Here is a 24219-nt window from a genome sequence, read left to right as displayed (position 1 = left end):
AAGCTTAACAAAAGTCCATTGTTGTAAGAAAATACATTCAATTACATTACACGTAGAAAAAAATGTAATATACACAATGTACATTGAGGTATTGATCACACAATTTACTGGATATAAAATCTTAAAAACATCTTTCCAATTACCATCCATTTTACGTCGCTCTTAAAATAATCTACGTTCAGAAAAAATCGCGTGACGCAAAGCACAAAGTGGTTCCGATTTACAAAGCGAGTAAAGTGCACACCGAGCGAGTAGTTTACCTACTGCACTGCACCCCATCCCTCAACTAACGGAATCATAGTGCGATACTTAGAATGCTGGGAAGCAAAGCAGCCCCTTTAAATGATTATCGTTGGCAATCACAGCACAACATTTTTTTAGCTCCACAGACAGCGCCAACCTGATCAGGAAATCTTCCAAACTCACGCAGCTCGTGGTCTCCCTCAACCGGCCGTACCGATGGCAAATCGCGCCACGAGAGTGCCAGGGTTTTTATTTCATTTTTTTTACCCTGGGCTCCACGCGGCACCATCGCTCGCTCAGCGCAAGGGCCATCTCCATCGCCTTTCTCCAGCGGGGAGGGGAGGGAAGTGCGGGCCGGCTTGGGGAGTGGGCTTTGCTGGACACGGCCGGCGCGTGCGGCGACATCCTCAAGGGTGGAGACGCTACGGAGGAACCAACGCCAGCAAGAGTCCCACACGAGCTCGAACGCCGGAGACACCAACCATTCGGCGATGGAGGAGGTGGCTGCCTACAGCTGTGGAGGATTTTCTACAGGGGGCTTTTTTACACACTGGAATGCTTGGCGACTGCTGGCAGGACTTCTTGAAGGAACTTAAAAATGCTCAGGATCAGAATGCTCTCATGGTATTTTGGGAGGAGAAATAAATAGGTGGATATGGAAAATGAAAAAGATATTTTAGAGGCGGCATCCTGTGCATCATCTTCCCCTGGTCTTCCACTGAAAGGCACCGAAGGCATCATCATCTTCACTCCTTCCTCTTCCTCCATCTTCAGCTTCATTCTCCTACAGCAAACTGGCACACTTTTCTTGGCTATCTCTTTTTTTTTTCTTGACGATTGCACTTTTTGTAAAACGACTGGGACCCGTGTATGTACAAGGCACTTTTCAGCTCTGGCTCCAACCAAACTCCGAAAATATTTTTTTTCTTTTTTTTTTTCCACAATATATAACTAAAAAAATCTAGGTCCATTAAAACTTTTTACAAGATCTATTTTAATTTTAATTTAAGAAAAAAGCCTGATCTTTTTTTTTTAAACGGCTTTGTATTCCATTTCTGCTTTAGTCCACAAAACACTGAAGAAGGTGCGCGATGGTTGAAAGGAGACCTGGTCGCCCGAAAAAGCTTCATCCTTGTAGAACGCGTTGCAAGAATACTTTAAAAAATGAATTGCTGGGATGACCAATATTTCCGGGTATTTCCTGCAGAACTCCAGACAGCAGCAGCTACTTCCGAGGAACCCCTCTCTCTCTCTCTCCCCTTCTTCCCATTCTCGTGTTGTTATACGATACTAACCTTTACAGCGGAGGCATGGGATGGCGAGGTGTGGCTGTCGAGCTTACGCCGCTTTTGCTCTGCAATGACAGAAAGGCACAAAGCACACGGTCAGGTACCATTCCTGGGATTAAGTGCATGCCGTTGCAGTTTGGAACCAAGAGCACACATCATCGACACCGCACAAAAGTTAACTCTCGATTATCCGTGGGCGGATTAACCGTTTTTTCGAAAAACAAGTAAATGTTTATACGGACGATTGCTAATTATCAGCTGCTGATCGTCACTCGTCTAGGGTCAGCATTAATGTGAATGTAAACATGTCCGCACGTAAACAGATTACTTTGACAATAACAGATGGCACACGTGTCTTGACACAAATAATATTTTGATAAACAAGAGAAACTGTTTCATTGTCCAATTTGTATGTTTTGCATTATCTGTGCTCTTGATTGATGCAGTTCATCCCTCTGCACCACATTACCTCATATTATGCTTACTGGTGAACTTCAGCAAGTCTAGCCTAAGTACAACACTTTATTGATGCTGGATGAATAACAGAAATTCACCAGTCCAATGTTGGTTCACTTAGCTCGAACAAAGCATTGCCAAAGCGTTAGTAACGGAACAAAAGAGAGCGTGAAAACCAGGAGCTGCAAAAATAGATTTAGGCGGACACAAAACTTGCCTCTATCAGAATCTGACATATCCAAGCGCGGCGTGGGCGACTTCAAGGTCCCGGAGCTCGACGACGCCGAAGGGGACGTCAGGTTGGATCTCTCGCTCTTTTGCCCATCCTTCGACTTGCCCTCTTTCTCCTTGCCGAAATCTCGCTCCTGCCGACCCTCCGAGCCGCCAGCCGGCGGCGTGGAAGTCGGCGGCGGCAGCTGTTTTGACTTCTCCTCCTTGCCGAAGGAGGACTTGTCGTCCTTTTTCGCCTTGTCGCGATCCTTATCCCGGTCGGACGACTTTGCCGTGCGCTCCTTGGGCTCCCCCCCCCTGCTTCCACGCTCGTCACGGCCCGAGCGCTCGTCACGAGACGTGCGCTCCTTGCTGCTGCTGCTGCTGCCTCCGCCTCCGGCCTTGCCCTCCGGAATCCCAGCTTCCCTGTCCCACCGCTCCTTGTCTTTAGTCATCGACGGGTCCTCTTTGTCCTTACTGCTTTTGCTACTGAAAAACAGCGGGTGGCCCGTCAATGTTGAGCATGTGTAAAACGACGCAGCTGCAACAGTTCACAAGCATCAGTGAATAAAATGGCCAATGATTTCTTCTCAAGTGTCAGTCGCTTTGTTTGCTTTAGTATCGGCATTAATGTGAGCATCTGTTTATGCATTTTAAAATGTAGGATAGAATCACATGCAGCATAATCTCATGAGGAGAGAAAACAAACTCCCGGGGATCCCATTAAGCAAACACCTTCAAATGAAAACTCACCTGGTGGAGTTGCTCCCATTTCCTGCTGCCTTCACAGCCATAGAGCTGCTACTTTTCCCCGTGGGTTTCCCACCACTGGACAGCTTTTCCTTGGATTTCTCTGCAAGTGGCGAGTACAATCATACAATTATTATACAACATGCAATGCACCTTTACATGCAGTCAATAGTTAAAACATCTATTGCGCGCTTCTTGTGTGTTTACACGCAATTAGCTACATTCAGCGAGGCGACCTCCATGTTTATGCAAAAAGGAGTGCTGTAAGGCAGAGGTGATGCTGCCCCTTCTTCCTCTCGCACATAACATGGGTGTCACCCCAATTGCCTAAATGGCCGATATGGGCTTCTTTTTTTTATTTTATGAACTCTAAAGTGTAGTGAAATTAATACACAGCAAATACTTTCCATCGCAAGGGTAGTGTTCTTGAAAATAGCCGAAATCACCAAATCGGTGATCCGCAAACTCAAAGGCACATGGGAAAACTAGGGTTTGGTTCACGGTTTGTAATACACCTTTTTTATGTTACCCTAAATTCAAACAGGAAGTATTCTGAATTAAAGTGTTATAACTTGTATGGTAAATGTATCAAATGAAAATAATTAATGTAGTGTACCGTAGTGTAAAATACTCGACTGTACACTACAGGAAGAAAAATCACACGGCTGAACCTCACTGCCTCACTGGAGGCTGGAAACACCACTAGATCTGGGACCCACGATGGGCCGCTTGGGAAAACTCGATGGAGACAAGATAGTGCGCGTGTTCTTCTGTGGTAGCATCATCGCGAGCAAAACAGCTACGACGCATACAGGAATCTCGCGGTCAACCGCGAATGGTTGAGCCACAGGGGTGCGATCGATGAACTGTGCCTCAATAAATTTGGCACGAAATCGCTAAATCGCAAGAGCTAAACTCGCAAGAGAAAATAGTTTGCCGGGATGGTTTTTTGGTGTAGTCATTGGTAACAGGATTGAGACCATCAACTCGCTACACTTGAGAATCGCGGTTTAATCACAGACCGCCACCTGGATGCAGAGACAGGACCTCAGCGGTGCCAACTCAACCGTCCTGACCCGAGTCACCCGGTCACCTCCCAAACATTTCTTAAAATCCACCAATGTTGGGCGAGTCTGCAGGGGTGCGGGGCTCACCTCCATCGCCCTGGCTGCCGTCGTCCGCGCGGCCGCCCGTGGTTATGTTGTGCGCGGTGCCGTGGCCCTCGTTCGACTGCCCGTTGGCCTGCGCGGGGCTGGTGGACGAGCTGTGCGTGGTCGGCGTGGAGGAGGGGGTGCCCGCCGCCTTGGGCGGCTCCTTGTGGTGGAAGTCGTTCTCGGGTACCATGGCCACCTTCTTGCTTTTCAGCTGCCCCGAGTAGCTGCCAATCACGTCACACCAAGTTTAGAGCCGGGGGAGTGGTGGCGGGCGGGGGTGAGAGGAAAAGGTGCGGTTCGGGTTCGGCGTGCGGTTGCGCAGAAGTGTGGCAACCCGAGAGGAGGTGAAGGATGTGGAGGCTCTGCTAACCGAAAAGGCCGACCACCAAATAATCGGGACATCACCACTAATGCCTTATGGACGGCAAATGAAAAGCTATCAACAACAATGACACCGTCATTCATTGACAGGGCCGAGTTGTCCTGTTAGTTGTGAACATGTTTTTTTTCTAACGCTTAAGATAAAATACTTAACAGGAGCACTGAAGCACCGACTAGTCGTGATTATTTACCATTCATCCTTGTGATCCCAAACAACTGCCAGGTAAATACAATTACGTGCCAAGATTTTCACAAGCAATGTTTTCACAACTTGGCTAGTCATAAACTCATTGGTCAGGTTTACGATAAGGATCATTTAATATTGTCGATGTACAATATCCTCTAGATGAATCACAATGTTACGTTTTATGCCTTATGTTTTCAGAATATGTATAATGGCCACTGTTTACATTTTTTGTCACTGCAAAACATGATCAAATTAGTAGATGCCAACGGTGACGACTGTGCCTACGCATATATACGTTTGATTTGTAAGCCAAAGGAATATGTTTTCCCCACGAGCCATCAGTCTTTTGGCCGACCAAGGTCACCGTTACCCCATGGCGAGAGCGTAGAGGTCGGGCCGTTTCTCCTTCTCATCCTGGCAAATCTTCTGCACGCGACGCTCCAGTGCCTGGCCCAGGTTGAGCACTTTGGGGTAGAAGGGCAGGATCTTGGTGAGCACAATGAGGATGTTGCGGATGTGCGTGTACTCGCCCGTCTCCAGACAGTTCACCGATGCCTGTGGGAGAAATTCAACATCATCATTATGTAACTATTCATTGATTAGAACTGACCATTACAGAGGGAGTGAAATTTCACAATCCAGCATATCGTGCACGAGATGGCAGGAAGACAAGTCTATTGGACATTTTATAAAGGCAATACAATGCATATACAATATCTAGTATGAAATAAAATTACGTGAAGGAAAACCACTGACAATTAAAACCCCCAGTGGTGTCCATTTTATCAACCCCAGAAGGAAGAACAGCCGAGTCAACTTCTGGCCAAGATTGAAACTTGCAATCTTCTCATTGCTAATCGCTTATTCTAACCATGTACCAATCTGGCCGGATTAGCACGGTTGGCTACGTACGGTATGAAAGAAGTTCAACATACATACATACACAAATAGCAAACTTGGTATTTCGCACATTTGCACGATGCAAATGTTATATGGCCTCGTGTTACTTCCTAAAATAATTCATGCAAAATTACAATCGGTCAGGTAGCGGAGCACTTGTGATGTTGTTATTACACTGCGATGTGGATCTGGTGACAGGAGGTCGATGCAATCGTGAGGTGGGCAAGGTGGGCAAGGTGGGCAAGGTGGGCAAGGTGGGCGAGGATCCATGGTACACTCAGGGGCCACGCGAAAGGGCAACACACGCCCACCTTTGTGAGCTTGTAGTGCCACTTGTAGACGACGTGGCGGAAGTTCTCGTAGTCCAGATGGTCCGCTTTGTTGGCGCCGTCCGAGCCAACGGCCCGCAGGATCGTGATGAACCCGGGGAAGCTTCCGCATTCCTGACGGAGAATAATGAAACAAATTTAACATTTGACCACATTCATGCTTCATCTCCAATTTTATATTTCAAATTGTCCCACGAGCAACACGTCTTGGAGATAAAAATAAATATCCATTTGGAACCCCTTGCAGCGAGCATAGGCTGTTTTGTATGCCTTTAATAAAGAGTGTTGTTGCAAGTTAACTGGATTGTTTGACTATTAATGAAGTGAATTACCATGGCATACAGGTTAGTGCACTGGACTCGGTCAAGGCAGCAAGGAGTGTAAAAATGTCTCGACCTTCCACGAGCACATTACACACATCATCAATACCGAGCACACTTCCAATAATCCGCCGTGACATACCACACTCTGTAGGGCAAAGCGTGGAGCATTACTAACCATTCCAAACCCAGACAAGCGAGTTAAAAGTACATGAAAAGGTAGGGGTGAACCCGGTTGACAGCGACTGGGGTGCTATTTCAAGCGGCGCAGACCTTTTCCCCAACGTTTTTGATGGATGTTTTTAATAACACAAAGCCCGCCGCCCTGCGCTTCACCTTGTCGTAGATGGCGCGGTCGCGGTGCCAGCGCGTCACCGTGTCCAGCATGCTGCACAAGAAGCGCCCGTAGCGACTCGCCTCGTTCTCCGTGCAGCTCGCCACTGTGTAGATGATGTCCGAGAAAACCTGGCGCGACAAACGTAAAAGATTATTCGGCTTGCTTGTAGATGAGTGAAATGCACCAACTTTGTCTCTTCGCAAGTGACACACTTAGTGCATAAAAAAACATGAGATTGCACAGATGGAGCCGTCCCGCAGTGGTTCACGTGCTGCACTGTGAACCTGGTGACCTGATTCTAGATTAGAAGTTTTCGTGACTGCAAGGATTCATACTCTTTGGTTTTTTCGGTAAAGTCACGTAGGTAAAAAATGTTAATAAATTAAATCATGACGTTTCGGGCGCAACACAAGTGTGTCACACACTTAAGCGGTGTGCTTTCGCTAAATAAATTAAGCGTTGTGCTTTCGCTAAGTTGTCCCCACCTGAAGAAGGACGCTCGTGTTGCGCAAGATACGTCGTGATTTAATTTATTTAAATTTTTCACCTGGTGACCTGAGTTTGTTAGCCACAGTTAACATCAGTGGCGAGTGATATCTGAACACTGAGGTCCTCCCTTGACCAACTCTGACCAGTCTGGTGACTGATAATAAAGTAACCCACACGATCAACATGTCGTGGAGAGGCCTTCTTCCAGCAGAGGATTGGTCAAGGGATGCAACAATGCAAGTGTTATGCGTGCACTGGTGTGTAACGGTTCTGATTAAAATCGATTCTTCCGCTCAAGACGCATGTAACAAATTGCACATCTAAGAATATTATTTATAATTTGAGAGAAATATCTCCTTTGAATCAGTGCCCTGTGTTAACATGGGACATGTTTCGCAATCATCATGTGTACAAAAATGTAATTTTCTCAGTGGGTTATCCGTTGTGCAGCGTGATTGGAACAAGTGCTCTTGCAGAAGTACCCGGTCGTAGCACAGCAGCGTGGAGAAGTTGTTGGTCCTGAGCTGGTGCACGAGTTCCACAAACTTGGCGCAGTAGACTGCGTCGCTCGACGTGAAGATGCAGCGCGGGAAAACGCACAGCTGCAGGAACTTCGTGATGGTCTCATTCTTCGTTGACTCTGTAAAGCGGCAGGGAAAAAGTTGTGGGTGGGGAACAGTCAAAATCAAGAGAGAATTATAACACCATGAAAAGCCAGTAGAGCGAAGCTCCTGCATTTTAATGAGCAGTCTCCCATGGATAAATTATTGAGGTTTGAAGCCTCAAATACATAAATTAATGCATTGAAAAATGTATTAAATTAGGGCTTTCAATAACTCCAGCATGCAAAGAAAACTCGTATAAGTTTGGGCCTATTGAATTGACTTCACAAGTGGTTCTGTGATGTCATCTTCCTGGGATATTACATTGATACGAGGTGGTGCACAGGCTTGCTCTAAGAGGTTCTGCACGCAAATTTAATTTCATGGCATCATGTCCATCGCAGAAAAACACTATTTGTAAACAACACTTGAATATTTCAATAGACTTAAATGCTTTGTGTAATAAAGGTGCGGAAAGCTTTTAGCCAACAATATCTTGTAATTTTGACAGTCTTGGGAAGGTCACGTAGAAGGGAAATAATAAAAATAAAACATAAGTTTAATTTTTATTATTGTATTATTTTCCTTCTACGTGACTTTACCGAAAGAACCAATAAGACGAATCCCTGCAGTCACGAAAGCTTTAAATTGAAATTTTGTCTTGGTAAGGCTAAAGTCAAGAGCCTGGCATTTTGCGTGCGCGTCGTGTTGAGGGCAAGAGGGGCGTGTCGTACTTGCAAGGAACCAATTGTCCTTCTCCTGCCGTAGCCGAATCAGCACTCGATTCCCGTGTTCTTGTTGCTTCTTCTCTTCGTCGTTCAGCTTGTCCACCAGTGCCATGCACCGCTCCTTTTCCTTCTTCTTCTTGTTTGGAGGCTGCGGAGTCAAACGCGGGAAAGCACCAGTCAGCCGACGAAATTATTTGCTTGCTTTAATATTCAGGCAGCTCCGTGTAGTCTCGCGGTCGGCTTGCTTGCCAATAAAGGGAGTTATCACAGAACATTGTCTGCAATAATGCAGAGAAAATTCAATGTGCACCACTGTCAGTGTACATTTGGTATTACAAGCCTTAAAAACAAATTAAAAGCTGCTTGCAACCAAACAGCAAAATGTATTCCCCCTGATTCACATCCCCTTTGCAATGGTTAATCTAAATGAGGTAAATTAACCGAGCATAGTTGAAATGTTTTAAGCAATTTGGGAATAATTTGAGTCACTTATGAGAATTAGAAGCATTTACTTTCTCCAAAGAAACCTGGCTGGGTATCAACTTTTTTCAGTAGGTCCTGCTTTTGATCTTCAGCAAATGTCTTCCCAAAGCAGTGTTTTTTCAGTTGGAGCAAACTGGAGTACACCGCAAACACGAAATACCCAAATATCCACTGGGTGGCGCAATGGTAACTTGTGCCTCAAAGTAAGGACCTGGGGGTTTGACTCCTGACTCGGGTGCCTTTCAGTGCCGAGTTTTTGTGTTCTCCCTCTGTTCTGCAGGACTTTCTTCCAAGTTATCCAGTTGTGTCCCATAGCAAAGAAAACTTACAATGGGGCATACACCAAAATCCACCAACCATTGGACTACCACTGACCCATACGACAAGAGTTACGGTCTGGGGTAGTGGTCCAACACCAGCCGCGGTCAAGAGGACCATACACTTTAAAAAGCTTAACTTCAGCGATGAACGAACACCATCCTCCGTTACGCTGTGAAAGCCACGCACCATGTCCTGCGTGTCGTCGATGGCGCGCAACTGTGCCCTGAGCTTGCCGACCTCGCGCTCGTAGCTCGCCGTGGGCACCGACAGGTCATACATGCTGAGCGTCCAGAAGGTGCCATAGAACTGTGGGCTGATGTCCTCCCAGACGCGCGTCGGGTGAAGCGCCGTCACCGCCTCCTGCACGGGGCTCATCACCGCCATGCTCGCTTGGATGTAACGCTGCGTCTTGTTCAGTTTGTTGCCTTTGTCGGCCTTCTTGAGCTCCTCGTACTTGGACTGACGGCGGACACAGGGCGAGGGATGCAAGCGAGCTAAAATAGACGATCGAGCCCGAGTGACTGATGCAACGCTAATAGTGTTCTAGAACAGTTACACGCCTGAGATTTGGCACAGATATAGACAATTAAAAAATATGAACAAAATAAATCTGTATAATTTGGGCACTCAAAATATACATTAATTCTAGATTTGAAGCTTTCGTGACTGCAAGGAATCATATTCTTAGGTTTTTTCGGTAAAGTCACGTAGGTAAAACATCAAAATTAATAAAAATAAAATAAAAAATCACGACGTTTCGGAGGCAACACAAGTCTCCTTCATCAGGTGGGACCGTCACAGCCGGATTAGCTGCATCAAGTGAGGCAATGATTCAAGATGTAATCCCTTAAAAGCAAGTTGAGGGGGGGAGGAGAGGGGGGAGCTCATCAGAATGTGGTAGCCAATGAATGGAACGTAATTCATTGATGCAGCTAATCCGGCTGTGACGGTCCCACCTGATGACGGAGAATTGTGTTGCCTCCGAAACGTCGTGATTTTTTATTTTATTTTTATTAATTTTGATGTTTTACCTACGTGACTTTACCGAAAAAACCTAAGAATACAAAATATACATCTCAGAGATAATTTGGTTTTACTTCCTAGGGCAGCCTGACATTCTAATTTGCTTTAAGTCTCGCGGCAAACACTAATAATATATAAAATCATCATCCTTGGTGAACCAAACCATCACTTGCTTTTAGCATATTTATAAAATGACATTAGTATTGTGTATACATTACATTTTATCATGACAAATTCACCAGGCAACTTGCAACAACCCACAGTTCTTAAATAAACTGGTTGTGAATATATTGCTTATCTGAGCTGATTATTATCAGTGGTAGTAAACCTGTTATTATTCATGTGCAGTGCATCAGACATTATGTAACCAGCTATTTTGCAAAAGGATCTCCACAATGCAAGGAAAGTTTATCATAAACATTGACTCTTACAAATGCCAATTATCCACATACCAGAAGCTAAATCATCAATATTAATTGATGAATTCCGCTATTATTGTATGTATGAATATTCCCGCCCTAGATGGCCACCAAGGGAGGTTCATGTGCCCGAGAGGATGTCTATAACGGAGATGGAAATAAAGGATTAACTCGTATGCAGGTGCTAGATGGATTGTTGCATCGTGAGAGATGCTAACAGCTTGGGGAAGCCTTCATCCAGCAGTGGACTGATCATGACTAAGGATGATGAAAGGACGGATAGAGGAATTTTCGAACACTCACCATGATCTGGTGTGCGTACATCGGCCGGCAAAGGAAAAAGGCGGCGTCGTGCGGCGCATGAAACTGCAGGCACAGCATGTCGATGGGCGCCATGCGTCGAACGTAGTCCTCCGTGCTCATGTTGGATGCCAGGAATCCTCCAAACTGCACAAGCGTGTCATGGCACTGCCGGGGAAAACAGAACCCGTGTCATGATGCACACGTGTGTTTGCAGACCGTGGCGACGCAATGTGTTCGCTGGGCCAGCAGGGAAGTTACGAGCAGTTCTGTGGTTGCTCAGAGGCATCTCAGACTGGTAATTTATTGCAACAGAGCAACATTAATAAAGTACATGCTCACAAACCAAGAGATCACTCAATGAATCAATCATATGAGACTCATGATGGTGCATGCCTGTAATCCAGCAGCACTCAGAAGGCTCAAGTTGGTGGAAATATTTTAAACCAAGAAATGCCAAGCCTAATTTTCATGTTTTGAATTATCACTAGTTTTACTTTAACCGAGCCATTCCCTATCGAACTAAACCAGATAAGAGGCATGAATGTAGTGTGTGACAGATTATGGAGCGGCTCTGCTTCTTGCAGAGGTGGTTGCCCAACAGTCTCAAGACAATGTTTCAGCAGGATACTGCAATGGGACGTGTGGTCACAGTTTTTAAAGAGTTTAACATGTAGGCGTTCGCAACCAGTATTATTAATAATAAAGTTTTTGGGTTAGATCGCGTTATTATAAATGTGTCGCAACCCTCCACCACCCGACCATTAAAAAATGTGTCACATTAACAAAACGCCAATTAGTTACTTCATCAGCCCACCGGTGTGTTTTAATTATGAAGTGTTTAAGGAGTGTGTTGGATGTGGGAGGAAACTAGTGTACCCAGGGAAAGCCTGTGCAGATTGAGAGATGTCAAGGTATGCACAGACAGGTTAAAAAACACTTTTATTGTTTTATGTATCGTCTGTTTTCATTTAAGCCTTCGGTCACTCAGCTATCAACATAACCGGTGCGTGCATTACATGTGCGAATGGGTGGGGAATGTCCCATTTTCCATGTATTATTCAATTGTTCACGTGCTGGACCAAACACGAACAAATCAAGAGTTAACTGTAACAGCAGCATCAAATGTGTATGTGGCAGTGAAATGTGTGCGGACCGCACCTGGTCGTAGAGCTTGCCGACGAGCTTGAGGTGCTTGGCGCCGCCCTCGTGGAAGACGACGCCATTGCGTTGCTGCGCCATGAGCAGGCAAAGTGGTAGCGCCAGGTCGTGGTCCAGCAGGGCGTCCTTGAGACGCTGCGACGATTTCTTCGTGTTCCTGATCTGCCCAAAGTAGCCACCCTGCAGGAGCACATGCACACACAAGTCAAGCGCCACCGTGACTGTCACTGTATTATATGTAGCTTTAATTTCGCCATAATGAAAGAGTCATAACCTAGCGACATTTTCTTTACTGTATTTGACGTAATACTAAAAACAAGTGTTTATTAGAAATGCCACTATTTACTAGGGCCGTAACAAGGTCGACCAGTAGAGTGTTCGCCACTTGCTGCAGAGGCTCGTGGTTTGAATACAGCGGTAGCCTGATTATTGTGTGTTTAATAACCATAATAATGCTACACTCCATCAGCTTCACTCACAGTGGACGTTAAAGATCAGCTGATGTAATTTGCGATAGAAGGCCATTGCGTGCCAGGGCCAAAATCTGTCTAATTCGAAAATTACCTGCAAATTACTCAATTTGGAATATGCATAGCAATCATCGCCCCTACTGGCAGACTCATGCCCTAGGTTACTCTTGTAAATGAGACTTTCCTGATGTCTTGCATTCTCACCTGGTTAAACAAAATAAGCTCAAAACTTGATGACCGACGAATGACTTCATTCTTCATTGAATATACAATTAGCATACAATGTATAATTTCCATGAATCAATTTCACACACAAGGTTCAAAAACAAGCACAGGGTGCTGTGCAATTTGTCCTAATAATAACGTTCTCCCTGCTCACCTTGAACCAAGGTCGAGGTGAATCTAGATTTATGATGTCAATCATCAGTCATTGTCACCGCGTCACATTGGGGGGGGGGGCAACTGCGCTGTTTCTCATTCTTTAGGACAGAATCCACAAATTTTTCTCCTACTTTCCGATAAACAGATAAAATTTTTTATATTTTTAAGATAATTGCTTTAACCATAGATCTGGCCCAAAGGTAAAGTAGAAAACAATAAAAATGCAGGACATTGAAATACAAGCTTTGGCTAGTTTATGAAATTCACAGAAAGCACTGCCTTATCAATTTGCCTCATTGCCAGTGACGGAAGCAAATCACCAATAAAAAGTTCGCAGCACATCAATCGGGTCGTGTGTGCATAAAACAGCATTGTCAGTTAATGCTCTTAACAAACTTGGCTGAAACGCACGGCAGGAGACTCCAGCGCTGAATCATTCATTATCCATCTCCTGGGGTTTAGATTAAAGCCCTCCGTGAATGATGGGGTTCGCGGCTGCCCCTCCTCACCTCGGCTCGGAGGAGCTCTCCCCCGGCCATCGCCTCCAGCTGCTCGTTGGTGATCTCCTCCGTGATCTCGATGCCGGCCATCTTCTGCACCACCTCCTTGAGTATCAGCAGGTCAAAACTGCGAGGCACACGGAGCTTGTATCAACAAAGCGGCCAGGCTAGGTAACAAGTAGAGGCCACGTGAAGTTTCAAAGGTTCATTGGCAGGTCATAAGAGAGACCCAGGTGTTGTGGGTAAACTGACTGAGATGAATGATGCACCACCTGTGCTTACCACTCCTAACAAACTTGCATCACAAAAATGTTGACCAACGCTCACGCGCCATTTTTTTTACTTTACGCATAAAATGCGTATCTTAAAATGTATGTTAAGTTGAATATGTAAACTGGATTGGCAATGGTTTTAAAGGCTACAAGCAGCAGCTTGAATATTTAAGTAGCCCATTTGTTTACACTAGTTTTACTCCCAATTAAAGATCATATTTTTTCTCAACAATTAAAAACAAAAATATCACAAGTTGTCTTCCACTACATGTAAAGTATCTTAAGTTCTGATTGCAATTAAAATTCCCACTGGATTGCATTGCAAGTGATAAAATACAAGCAGTGGTGTACAAACACCATGATTTGATTGAGGCTGTGGGCTTGGTATCAATATCTCCATGATAAATATCGACATCAGTCGCACCATAAGGATGCTTACCTCTTCCCAGCCTTGAGCTGATTGGCTACGTACTGCAGGAGGCCAGTGAGCTCTATTGGGTACTTGCGAAAAACAGCTCCACAAAAGCTTGCGAGACCTGTAAAACAACCCACACAGGTTCCTGCTCACCCCTGCACCAAGCTGGAGGAGCTGCATAACACGATGTGAGTGGGCAAAGCTCCAGTTGAGAAGTCGTGTTTTGGTAGCGACACTCGTAAGAGTGATGATGATGGATGAGAGTTGAGAACATGGCACTTGCAAAGGGGCAGCAAACGTAAACAAAAAAGCCCTGTACCACAAAATTATTGATATTAATTGTGTTAATTGGTGTAAGCTGATTAAATATAAGGATAATTAAAGATAAGGATGATTAGGTAAAGAAATAAACAATAAAAACAAGCTGGCAAGTTAGATCATAACTATCCATCTTGTTCAGGGACTTGATTAGATGAAGAAATATGCACATGTAAACACTAATGTACACGTCAAGCATACGAGCTTATTTCCCTACATAATTATGTACATTGCGTTATGGGTTTTGTTCTCATCTCAAATGAAAAAGCTTTTTTGAAACGGATTTGCAGCAATCATTCTCAAACTTTACAAATCTTCGTAATGCTACTGGCAAGCTGTGACGTAATTTTGTATATACCGCACGTAGCTAACCGTGCCAATCAGAGTGTCTGGTTTAAGTGTTATGACATTTAAATGGAAACAGCTTAAGTGTTATTGAAAATGTACTTTGAAGGGCCATTGATCGAATGCCACTGATTTTATATATATAATTTTAAGGCACCGTTATTGACGAGTGTGTTGAGTTTATTGTGAATTGTGCACAACTATAATTCAATCCACATTCTATTTTATTGAGCATAACAAAACGTAGTCAATCACCTCTTGAGAATGAGGGACCCTGAAAGACTAAAATAGGTTGGTTATTTGGCGATGGTTGACCTATTCTCTTTCCATACTAGTCAAGAGTGGAGAAATACTGTTCGGCAAATACAAAACAACGGGTCATTAGATTCCAACACTGGGTAACGGATGAGTGTAATGTAACCTCTACAAGTTGGAATGATGGGCTACAAAGTTTATCACAGTGTGCTGTGAATCCCTCCTACAGATTCTTACTTTGAAGCCAAAGGGAGATGGTGGTGTCATCGTGCTTCATCTTCTCCTTGTCTGGATTCGCGAGCGCTTCTATGATACAGTCTGTGGCATTCAGTCAAGGAAAACATCCTCCCTCCTAAACACTGAACCTGCCCAGCAACAATGTAGCTAAAATCATGTTTCTTTCTAGCTCACAAGATAAACAAATAAACAAGGGTCAACAACGCTGGTAAAATCATCATTGTCCATGATCAATCCACTGCTGGTATAAGTACTCATACCAACGTGCCTCCAGACATTTCTTAATCAATGGATATAAGCTGCTAAGACATAGAATGCAAAACATGGCTCGTAAAACAAGCGTGAGAAATAAATGTCATTAACTTAAGTAATGTGATTAATAATGTCTACATTAAATATGAACGGTGCCACGTTTTTTTTATCAATTGTGCACAAGCTTACTCTGTACAAATGAGTTTGCATTCAAAGTAAAAGTGCCAAGACTGCAGCAGGATTCGACTTTGGTCATATGAAAAACCCTATGGGCAAAAAGGATACAGGCAAGCACATCATACGAGAGGGAGGTGAGGTACTTGAGCGAGTCCACCACTGGGTTGATCAAGTTGTCGTATTTCTGGATTTGAGATAAGATCTGTAAAACAAATACGAAACAGTGGTGTTAGACAGGGCATGCAAACATCTTTTACGTGTCAAAAAGCGATAGGGAACTTGAGGGGTTAATTATAGGGCATAAGACCCTACACCAAAATTCAATAAGTTGACGTGTTCACGCGCTTTGAGCGTTTCAAAACATAGAAAACATTTTAATCTGATGTTTCACTCATAGTAAAGGCACATTTAAAGCTGTACATCAAAGTAGCCATTGCAACAAAAAAACAGAAATATACAATTATAGGATGCAAGCTGGACTGTAAAATGAGTGCAATCATTTCCTACAGAAAATGAGTTCAATCATGCCAGCACTTACTGCCGGCCTCGCCGTACATTTCAAGCGAAAAGGAACCTGTGTGCCTTGTCAAGACTGAATGCTCCATGTTCAGCCAGAAATTTCCCGTGACCCCATTCAGACGGAGCAAATGAAGTATAACGCAATTGTGAGCAAGGTCAGCAGAGGTGCCCTGTCCTCATATTTCTCGATTTTAACCACTCGTGGATGAATCCCACATAGCTCACTCGTCGATTGCCTGGGCGTGCGGGGACAAATTACACTGGCCGAGCGGACGGACAAAGTCTACACACAGCAGGGGCCGCCGTGGAGGCTATCGCCCGTTACACGCTGCCTGTCGAGCACCGGGACAGCAAAACGTGCATCAAAACAATGGCGCAGTATTCTGCACCCGGAACGCGAGCACTAACATTAGGTGGACAGAAACAATGACACACAAGCTTATCTAATGGTGTGTCAGAATTGTACTGCTTTCAGGACTAGTCTAGACAGAGTAGGTTTTGTCGTGCAAAGTGTTGAAGATTTTCCAGACGTTTATATTTTCAGCATGGATGTTTTCCTAAATTAAATCATGTGGAAATAATAAAATGCACAACAAGCCATTTAAAGCGGTTTAAATTTGTATAGAATTCCTAAAAATTCAGAATAAATAATAATGGCATGTAAACAATGATGCACATGTGTTGAACTTCTTGCGCACCGTATGCAGCCAACCATGCTAATCGTGTGGCGATGCGGAGAAAGGACAACAATTAAAATGTTGTCAGATAAACTTACATAGTCGAAGAGAATGGTGGGGTTGCTGTGACTCAGTTTCCCAATCTGCCTGCCCGAAGGCTTCACATTTTCCTTGGTCAAACGCCTGCAATGAAATGTAGATAAGGGGAAATCATAATCAGCACTGTAGTCAAAATCACACGAACAAAAAACGCACGAGAGAAAACAGATTTACAAAAATTACATAAACCATTGATGCAAGGAAAATTTAAGCGTATACAAATAACAAGCATAGCTTCTACTGAAACTGCTCAATATTGTCCTTCTGAACACACTCACTTCATGAGGTACTTCGATCTGTCGACGGTCTGCACTTTGATCCTGACGAGCTGTGTGTGGCTGGCGTATGTTTCGTTCTTCCACTGCCCATAAAGCCGATACCTTGGGAGAAACAGCAGAGGAGGGGAAATGGCGAAAGGGTCACATCCTCAAACTGTGGCACCAAAATCACCAACCCAAATTCTCTGCAAACCTCCAAACATGTACTAAAGGTTGCACACATCCTGTCACCAAACTCACCACACCATGTGCTCATGCTTTGGGACTGAGTATTTAATAGAGTTATTTTCATAAAAAAACGTAATTTCTTCATGTATAAATTCAGTGCCGGCAGACAAGTTGCTACGTTGATGGGCTGCATTCTCCCAAAACAACAACTGCCGTGCCCAAAGGCCAAATCTCAGGTGCACTTACTCTTTAAAAATGAAAATTACAGAAATTGCAAACATTGTTCAATTTGACACCAGTAAGCAGTGTGCAACACGGGGGTGTCTAAAGAATGCTGATAAATAAAACCAGACGGATGACCAAATGTCATTGTTGAAAATGATGAATTTCAGTTTTGGGACATTTCAATATTACAGATTTTTTTTTTTAATACACTTCCATACTTCCACAAAAATAAATGCACTGGCCAAACTTCAAAAGCAGCTGCAGGGAATATCACACGGCACAAGTTAAATCCATTTAGCATGATCCCTTAAAATCAGGCACATTAATTTAATGGACAGCAAATGTTTGTCTGGTAATTGACTGCAATTATTACTTACGTGTCAGGGAAAGAGCTCTAATTATCCAAAATTCACAGGTTCCGCGTACAGACCATTGTAATACCCCTAATGTTCCTCGGAAAATTGGCTTTTCTATGCAATTTTCAGTTTAAAAAAAACATTTTTTCCATGTTCTTTGAAATGTTTTCGTAAAAATAGATAGCAGGCAGGAATTACAAATATCAAACCCTCAAATACTAGTCTATAATAGTCCACACACAAAGACAAACACAGCATTTTTGTGCCACCTACCATATGCATTCTGATGCATTTTTACCAAAACAGCAGTAAAGGAATATTAATCCTTGACTTTCTCTTATGATATTCATATTCCATTTCCTCAAGGATAACATACGATTAAACTGCTCGGACTGAAATAGTTCTAGAACTAATACAATAGTTTATTTTTCCATATATTCATAATATAAACCAATCATCTTGGTATATTATATATTCGGAATTTCCATACTCTACCATTATCACCATGTTATTAAAACTAAATGAACGTACCAGCAAAATTATTTGATGCAAAAGAAACCACTTTTCCCTTCTCCACTTCCAGAACAAAGTTAAGAAAATAGTGCTTAAATGTCCTTGAAAATCTCAAATGTTTTGCTTCCCATCGCAAGGTAAAAGTTTGGAAAAAGCAACTCCATTTTCTGTATTTAACAATAAGCAATTACGCTCGACGATTAGGGAAATCACTTAATGGTGTGAGCGATAAGGTAAGAGGGTGCCAGACGAACCTGTACTGGTAGGGGAAGCAGCGCACCAGCCCCCACAGCTCCTCAGAGATGCACGCATTGCACTCCATGAGTGACAGAGAAGGTAGCAGTACTTGGTCCGTGATACTTAGGAAACAACTCAGCAGAGATTCCTGAAACAAGACCATTTTACAAAAATAATAACATTGATATTGTGCTTTCATCGAATAAAACATTCGAAATTACCTTAGAATAAAAACACATAATAAAATACGAAACTATAAACCATGCCGCATTCAAGCATGTACCGCTTTCATTTTAAGCCTTACCATTCATAGGTCTACGCTTGATAGATGTGGAATGTTAATTGTAATTAAAATGTATTCTGCACATTTGATTAACATTCCAAGCTTAAAAATTGGAGACTGTGCAGTCTATAAACATCATATTTATCAAACTTCACGTAATTAAAAAGGTACTGCTTGGTCCTGTATGAATGCTATTGTATGCTCACCCATTTTTCTTTATCGCTTGATTTTGATGCATCCGCTGAATACTGAAGATAAAAAGACATCCAAATTGAACTCCAAGAATGAAATATAACTCTTAATAAAAATTTGCATGCCATATAAAATGTGTTAATCTTTGCTAAGCAACAAACTCAAAATATTCAAGCATTTATATGCACCCAGTGGATAACAAAACAACTCAATGAATATGACCCAATACTGGACTTTAATGCATACCTTAAATATTTTAACTGCTGTACATAGCAGAATGAATTATATGAATATCAAATTTATGTGCAGATGGGATGAAATATGTATATGAACAGGAAAGGACACGCCAATCACTTCAATTAAATACAATTGAACAGTGACAGCTATAAGGAATGCGAGTTCATTGATTGAAAATGACTTCTCTGGAGATAAACATTGAATCATATGTACAATAATTTATCATTTACGATTTATGCAAATTCTTTCAACATTTTTGTGTAAAGGTTTAAACAACTCAAGAGCAACAAATGGGATGAAATATAATAGATAGAATGAGAAAAAACATTACAATCTTAAAATGATCTTGACTGCAAACCGTGACAATAGGACCTAAAGGGCAGAGTGTCAATTGTTGTCTCGTAATTGTTGCCAAAGTCCTTCTAAACAAGGGGCGCAAGTCACACCTACACAATAAAAACATGTGAGCATTCAGTCATGCAATAAACAATGTAAACATCCTATCAGTTTCTTGCACAGAATGTGAAGGCAGGGCATGTTCTCCTAGCATTAAAACGTGCGTAGCGGGCGTTTTCGCTTTGTGCGTTCTGCTACTGGACAAGGTGGGGGGGAGGGAGACGGATTCTGCACCTCCTTCATGAACGCCATGCCGAGGCGTACAATCTTGGCGAAGAGCACGGGGTCATGGCTGAGGTGCGGCCCGACGTAGGTGAGCATCTGGAAAATATCGCGCCGCATGTCCCAGAAAGAGCGCACCAGCGGCAGCGCCCGCGGATTCTGCAGCGGCAGGAACGGCCGTCCCTTGGCTCCACGCGGCAGTCCCGATCTGAAAGAAGCGTTGAACATTAAACGCGTTATTTAACTTTCAAGTACATAGCGGTCTCAGCCCCATCACAAATTACTTTTCATGAAAGTCATGAAATAAAATTTGATTTTTTTTTACCAAACTTGGCAAAATTATAGATCTGTTATGTAGAAATATTCTGTTTCGACTGCCATGTGATAAACATCCCTCGACAGCATGTGACAAAGTGCAGTAGTTCTAGGGTGGTTAAGAGTTCACTAGAAGTAATTTTCTAATCACTTTTGCGATTTCTTCCACAAGCTGTTCTCTAACTGCTCTGTAAGAGTTAGGAATAAACTATCTTAATCTATGACGTGATGCTGAGAGCACAAATTGAATAGACTTAACAATGATAAAAACATTGGGGAAGAAGAAAATACTGTATAGATTTGTTCCACAGGGAAGTGGTAGAACTGATGAGACAAAGGATTATAATTAAGATTTTTAAGAAATAACATTGATGAAAAATAGCACAAGTTAATGTCTGAAAAGTATGCTTTACGTCAGCGAAGTCATGGGCTCGGACGGCAATTTGTAATGTGTGTGGAGAAAAACACCCACACATAAGGTAACAAATATTACATAAACTTACATCTGACAGATGTGTGCACAGTGGAAGACCCCAAGGTTTATGTAATGCAACCCAAATACAGCCTGTCCAGCTTTAAAGAAAACTGTAAAAAGATGAAAATGCTTTTATCTTGTCGATATTTAACTAGATGCTACATCCTCGGCTGCCAGAACACGTTTGAAGCTTGTTAATGAGAAAATGTACTTAAAACATTCTGGTCAGGCACACTTGAATTGCACTGCAGAGATGCTAGAGCACTGAAGATGTAGTGAAATGTGCAATATGACGTCAAAAAGCCAGATGCTGTTATTTCAAAGTCTTTTTCTCACAAACAAAGTTTCAAACTTGTGTCTGATCATCCAGGACAATATTGGTTTGTATCTACAAAGGCTAATTCATTTTAGGTTGGGTCTTTCTTCAGGTGAATGTTGCAGTGAACTCACCTCCTATACAAAGGCTCTATGGTAGAGTGTATAAGCAGGCACATTGCTGCAGCTATGGGCCTCTGGGATGAGGTGAAGAAGGGTGGCAGGCGGTCCATGATGCATTGGGAGTGCTGCCAGTCGCCAACCCTCAGCAAGGCCTCCAACAGGCCCAACTTCTGGTTGTCTGGCAACTGAAACAAAAAAAAGCACGAAACCTATGCACGGGTGGATCATAGCCTTCCCTCGCCGTATAGCTCCTTGGGGTTATTTGGTAATACTTCAACACATGTGGTGTAAGTGCAGGTTGGTAAAGGTGGAGAACAATTATATGGGGAGCCTCGAAGTAAAGCACAACAATCCATTTTGCTGCACTGTCGTCTGGTCCCCACCATATAGCCCCATAGTCATAGACAACCTCGATTTGCATGGTCACACATATAAGCACTTTACAGACTGGACCTTTCTGAGCTTCTGAGCTCTAATGAGAGGGGTCGCATTCCGGGTGATTTGGTGACATACCGCACATTGTTTGTACCGACAAAAATGCACCGAGTGTCCGTATTCACATGCAAGCATGCGAGCATGATCAAGAGAAATCAGGAAGATTCACAAATAAAAGTACCTTTTCTTTCGGCTCGTCCTCCTTGTCCTTTTCCTTCTCCTTCTCCTCAGGCTTGTCGGTGGGCAGCACGACCATGTTCATCTTGCGGAAGAGTTGCCGGACTTCGGCAAACTCCCGCTTGTGCTGTTCAACCATCTCGCTGTCCACGGGCAGGAGCTGCGTGAATAAGTTTTGGAGCGAGAAGCAAAATTAACCGTGAACACAGGGCTATAAAGGATGGGGGGCACAGAGCAGAAGCGGGTGAATGTTAGCGGGCACTTACGTGCACATAGAGGTCTTCCAAGTCGATCAGCTCACTCTGCAGCAGTAGGGCTGCCACACGGTACAGAGACTGTGGCGTCTCTCCATTTGGTTCCTAATGAGAACAAAAAAATACAAAGCCTTTTTAAAAACAAGTAAATATAAGTTATGACGGTCTCCCCATGCTGTTAGTCATAGGGGTTGCTTGACCATACTTCACCGTGCTGCTCTGTAAGTAATGGGTCGGGGGGGGGGTCAAGACTGGTTCCAATGTCACTTGCCACTGCTGTTAGAAAATGAGGCCAGGAATCGAACTCTGATTGCTGATTGATGCCTTGTTCATCGCACAATGTTAACCACTGCAACACTACTCCCACCATATAACTAGGTAAAGGCCAAAACATTTCTCAAAGGAGACACATGATAAATATATTTGAGTGAATAAAGAGTTTGATTTCACTTGAAGACAGTTATTAATTCATTTGTCCATTTTACAATTGTTATCAGTGCCATTAAACACTTTCAAATATAATTATACAACTATGGGAAAGGGTTTCTGGAAGATAAAATCAGAGAACTAGTGTTGTTGTCTCTTGAATTGGCTGTTATCCAAACTATAGGTGGTGCACCTTCTCGTATATGGAGGACTTCGTTACACGACAATAAATACATTTTTTTTTTAAATACTAAGCTCCAAAATATATGTAATGATGTGATGTGGTCACAGATGACCAGACTAAAACCATACATTCTACTACACTCAAGCTGGTTTAACCACAGATCATTGATTGGAGTGCAATGTAGAATCTCGGTAGTGGCAGTCAACATGGTATTAAGCCCTGAAGCACCTGGCCAGCTCATAGATTTAGTCTAACAAATAAAAAAAATGTCTGTCAGAAAACTGTGCTCATTCCACAACCAAACTTTAAACCCTGGCATCGGCACAAAACGTCTGTCAACAGCCAAGTATTGACAACAATTACAAATAACACAATTACAAATAACAGCATAAATCATGAAAGTTACAGTTGAGTTGGTGAGTAATGAACAGAACTGAGGCCTTTACACCAACCTGGTAAAAGTGGAACTTGAACCCAAGGACGTGGCAGAGTGTTTGTGGCTCGCACGTGTTCATGTAAGACTCCAGCAGAGGCAGATAAAATTCTTGCGCGTACTCAGGCCGGCATTCGAATGCCTCAAGTACAAGATCCAGCACGCGATTGGGGTCCAGGTTAAAGCAGCCTGGAATGTCACCGCCAAGACGCAGTTGATACAGTCGACAACGAACACATGTTAAGAAGGCCTGAATAGATTTTGAAATGAAATTGTATTACGGCACTATGTTTGATAGAAAAACGATTTAGTAAAAATGGACTCCGACGCTCATTAGAAATACATAGAATTATATAAGCATATAAAACGGCAGATGGGATAGTACAAACAATAGACTCTACAATCGAGATATTAATAGACAACAATCCCAAACAGAATTTAGCCCAAACCATGAGAATGAATACAATTCTGGGGTAAATTTTGACATAACAAAAAAAACAAGCTTTATAAAAACACGATTTGGGTTAGACAGATGATTCAAATACACACAGCTAACAAGCAGATAACAATTATGAAGGTCTCACCAATAAGGGACTTGATGCTCTCCAGCATAATGTCACTCGTGATGATCCCAGACAAGTCCTGACACAGCTCGGTGAACAGCTTCCCATATCCCTCATTCTCTTCTCGCAGGAGGTTGAACTTCTGTTGCTTGTAACTGTAAGCGAGCGAGAAAAGCAAGCTTACAACCCAAGTGCCTTTATGTTTCAAAGCAGCTACGTCAAAAGGACTGCCATGTCCTTGAAGAGTAATGTCAGCATGACGGCATCACTGAAGTGTCAGAATGGAAGATCAAGTGTGTAAAAAAAAAACGCACGTATATTTGTTGAAACGCAACAAATATTGCACTATATTTAGGGACATATGATTGTCATAACCGCTCTGTAATGGGTAAATTAACGTACTAGTTTGCATC

General features: G+C 43.1%; 1 protein-coding gene across 4 annotated transcripts in view; it reads right to left on the bottom strand.

The window, feature by feature from the left end:
• The window catches only part of THOC2 (THO complex subunit 2), a 32554-nt gene that overhangs the window by 5007 nt on the left and 3328 nt on the right, over window positions 1-24219 (bottom strand). For 3 of the 4 annotated variants that reach the window (XM_078865081.1, XM_078865084.1, XM_078865083.1), the window contains exons 7-32: window positions 23828-23961; window positions 23263-23432; window positions 22213-22305; window positions 21951-22106; window positions 21347-21519; window positions 20119-20314; window positions 19266-19307; window positions 18794-18924; window positions 17278-17379; window positions 16999-17083; window positions 15813-15906; window positions 15276-15356; window positions 14145-14241; window positions 13443-13560; window positions 12083-12262; window positions 10925-11089; window positions 9366-9638; window positions 8382-8523; window positions 7528-7685; window positions 6556-6684; window positions 5882-6013; window positions 5041-5225; window positions 4103-4326; window positions 2952-3051; window positions 2206-2687; window positions 1539-1597 (exon numbers count right to left, since the gene is read on the bottom strand). In XM_078865081.1, the coding sequence (XP_078721207.1) occupies window positions 1539-1597; window positions 2206-2687; window positions 2952-3051; window positions 4103-4326; window positions 5041-5225; window positions 5882-6013; window positions 6556-6684; window positions 7528-7685; window positions 8382-8523; window positions 9366-9638; window positions 10925-11089; window positions 12083-12262; window positions 13443-13560; window positions 14145-14241; window positions 15276-15356; window positions 15813-15906; window positions 16999-17083; window positions 17278-17379; window positions 18794-18924; window positions 19266-19307; window positions 20119-20314; window positions 21347-21519; window positions 21951-22106; window positions 22213-22305; window positions 23263-23432; window positions 23828-23961 (3901 nt within the window). The remainder of the gene's footprint in view (window positions 1-1538; window positions 1598-2205; window positions 2688-2951; window positions 3052-4102; window positions 4327-5040; window positions 5226-5881; window positions 6014-6555; window positions 6685-7527; window positions 7686-8381; window positions 8524-9365; window positions 9639-10924; window positions 11090-12082; window positions 12263-13442; window positions 13561-14144; window positions 14242-15275; window positions 15357-15812; window positions 15907-16998; window positions 17084-17277; window positions 17380-18793; window positions 18925-19265; window positions 19308-20118; window positions 20315-21346; window positions 21520-21950; window positions 22107-22212; window positions 22306-23262; window positions 23433-23827; window positions 23962-24219) is intronic. The other variant, XM_078865082.1, reaches the window with a different exon arrangement.

The sequence above is a fragment of the Lampetra fluviatilis genome, chromosome 19, assembly GCF_964198595.1.
Source record: "Lampetra fluviatilis chromosome 19, kcLamFluv1.1, whole genome shotgun sequence".
Taxonomy (NCBI): domain Eukaryota; kingdom Metazoa; phylum Chordata; class Hyperoartia; order Petromyzontiformes; family Petromyzontidae; genus Lampetra; species Lampetra fluviatilis.
This window is presented reverse-complemented; position numbering and strand designations above follow the sequence as displayed.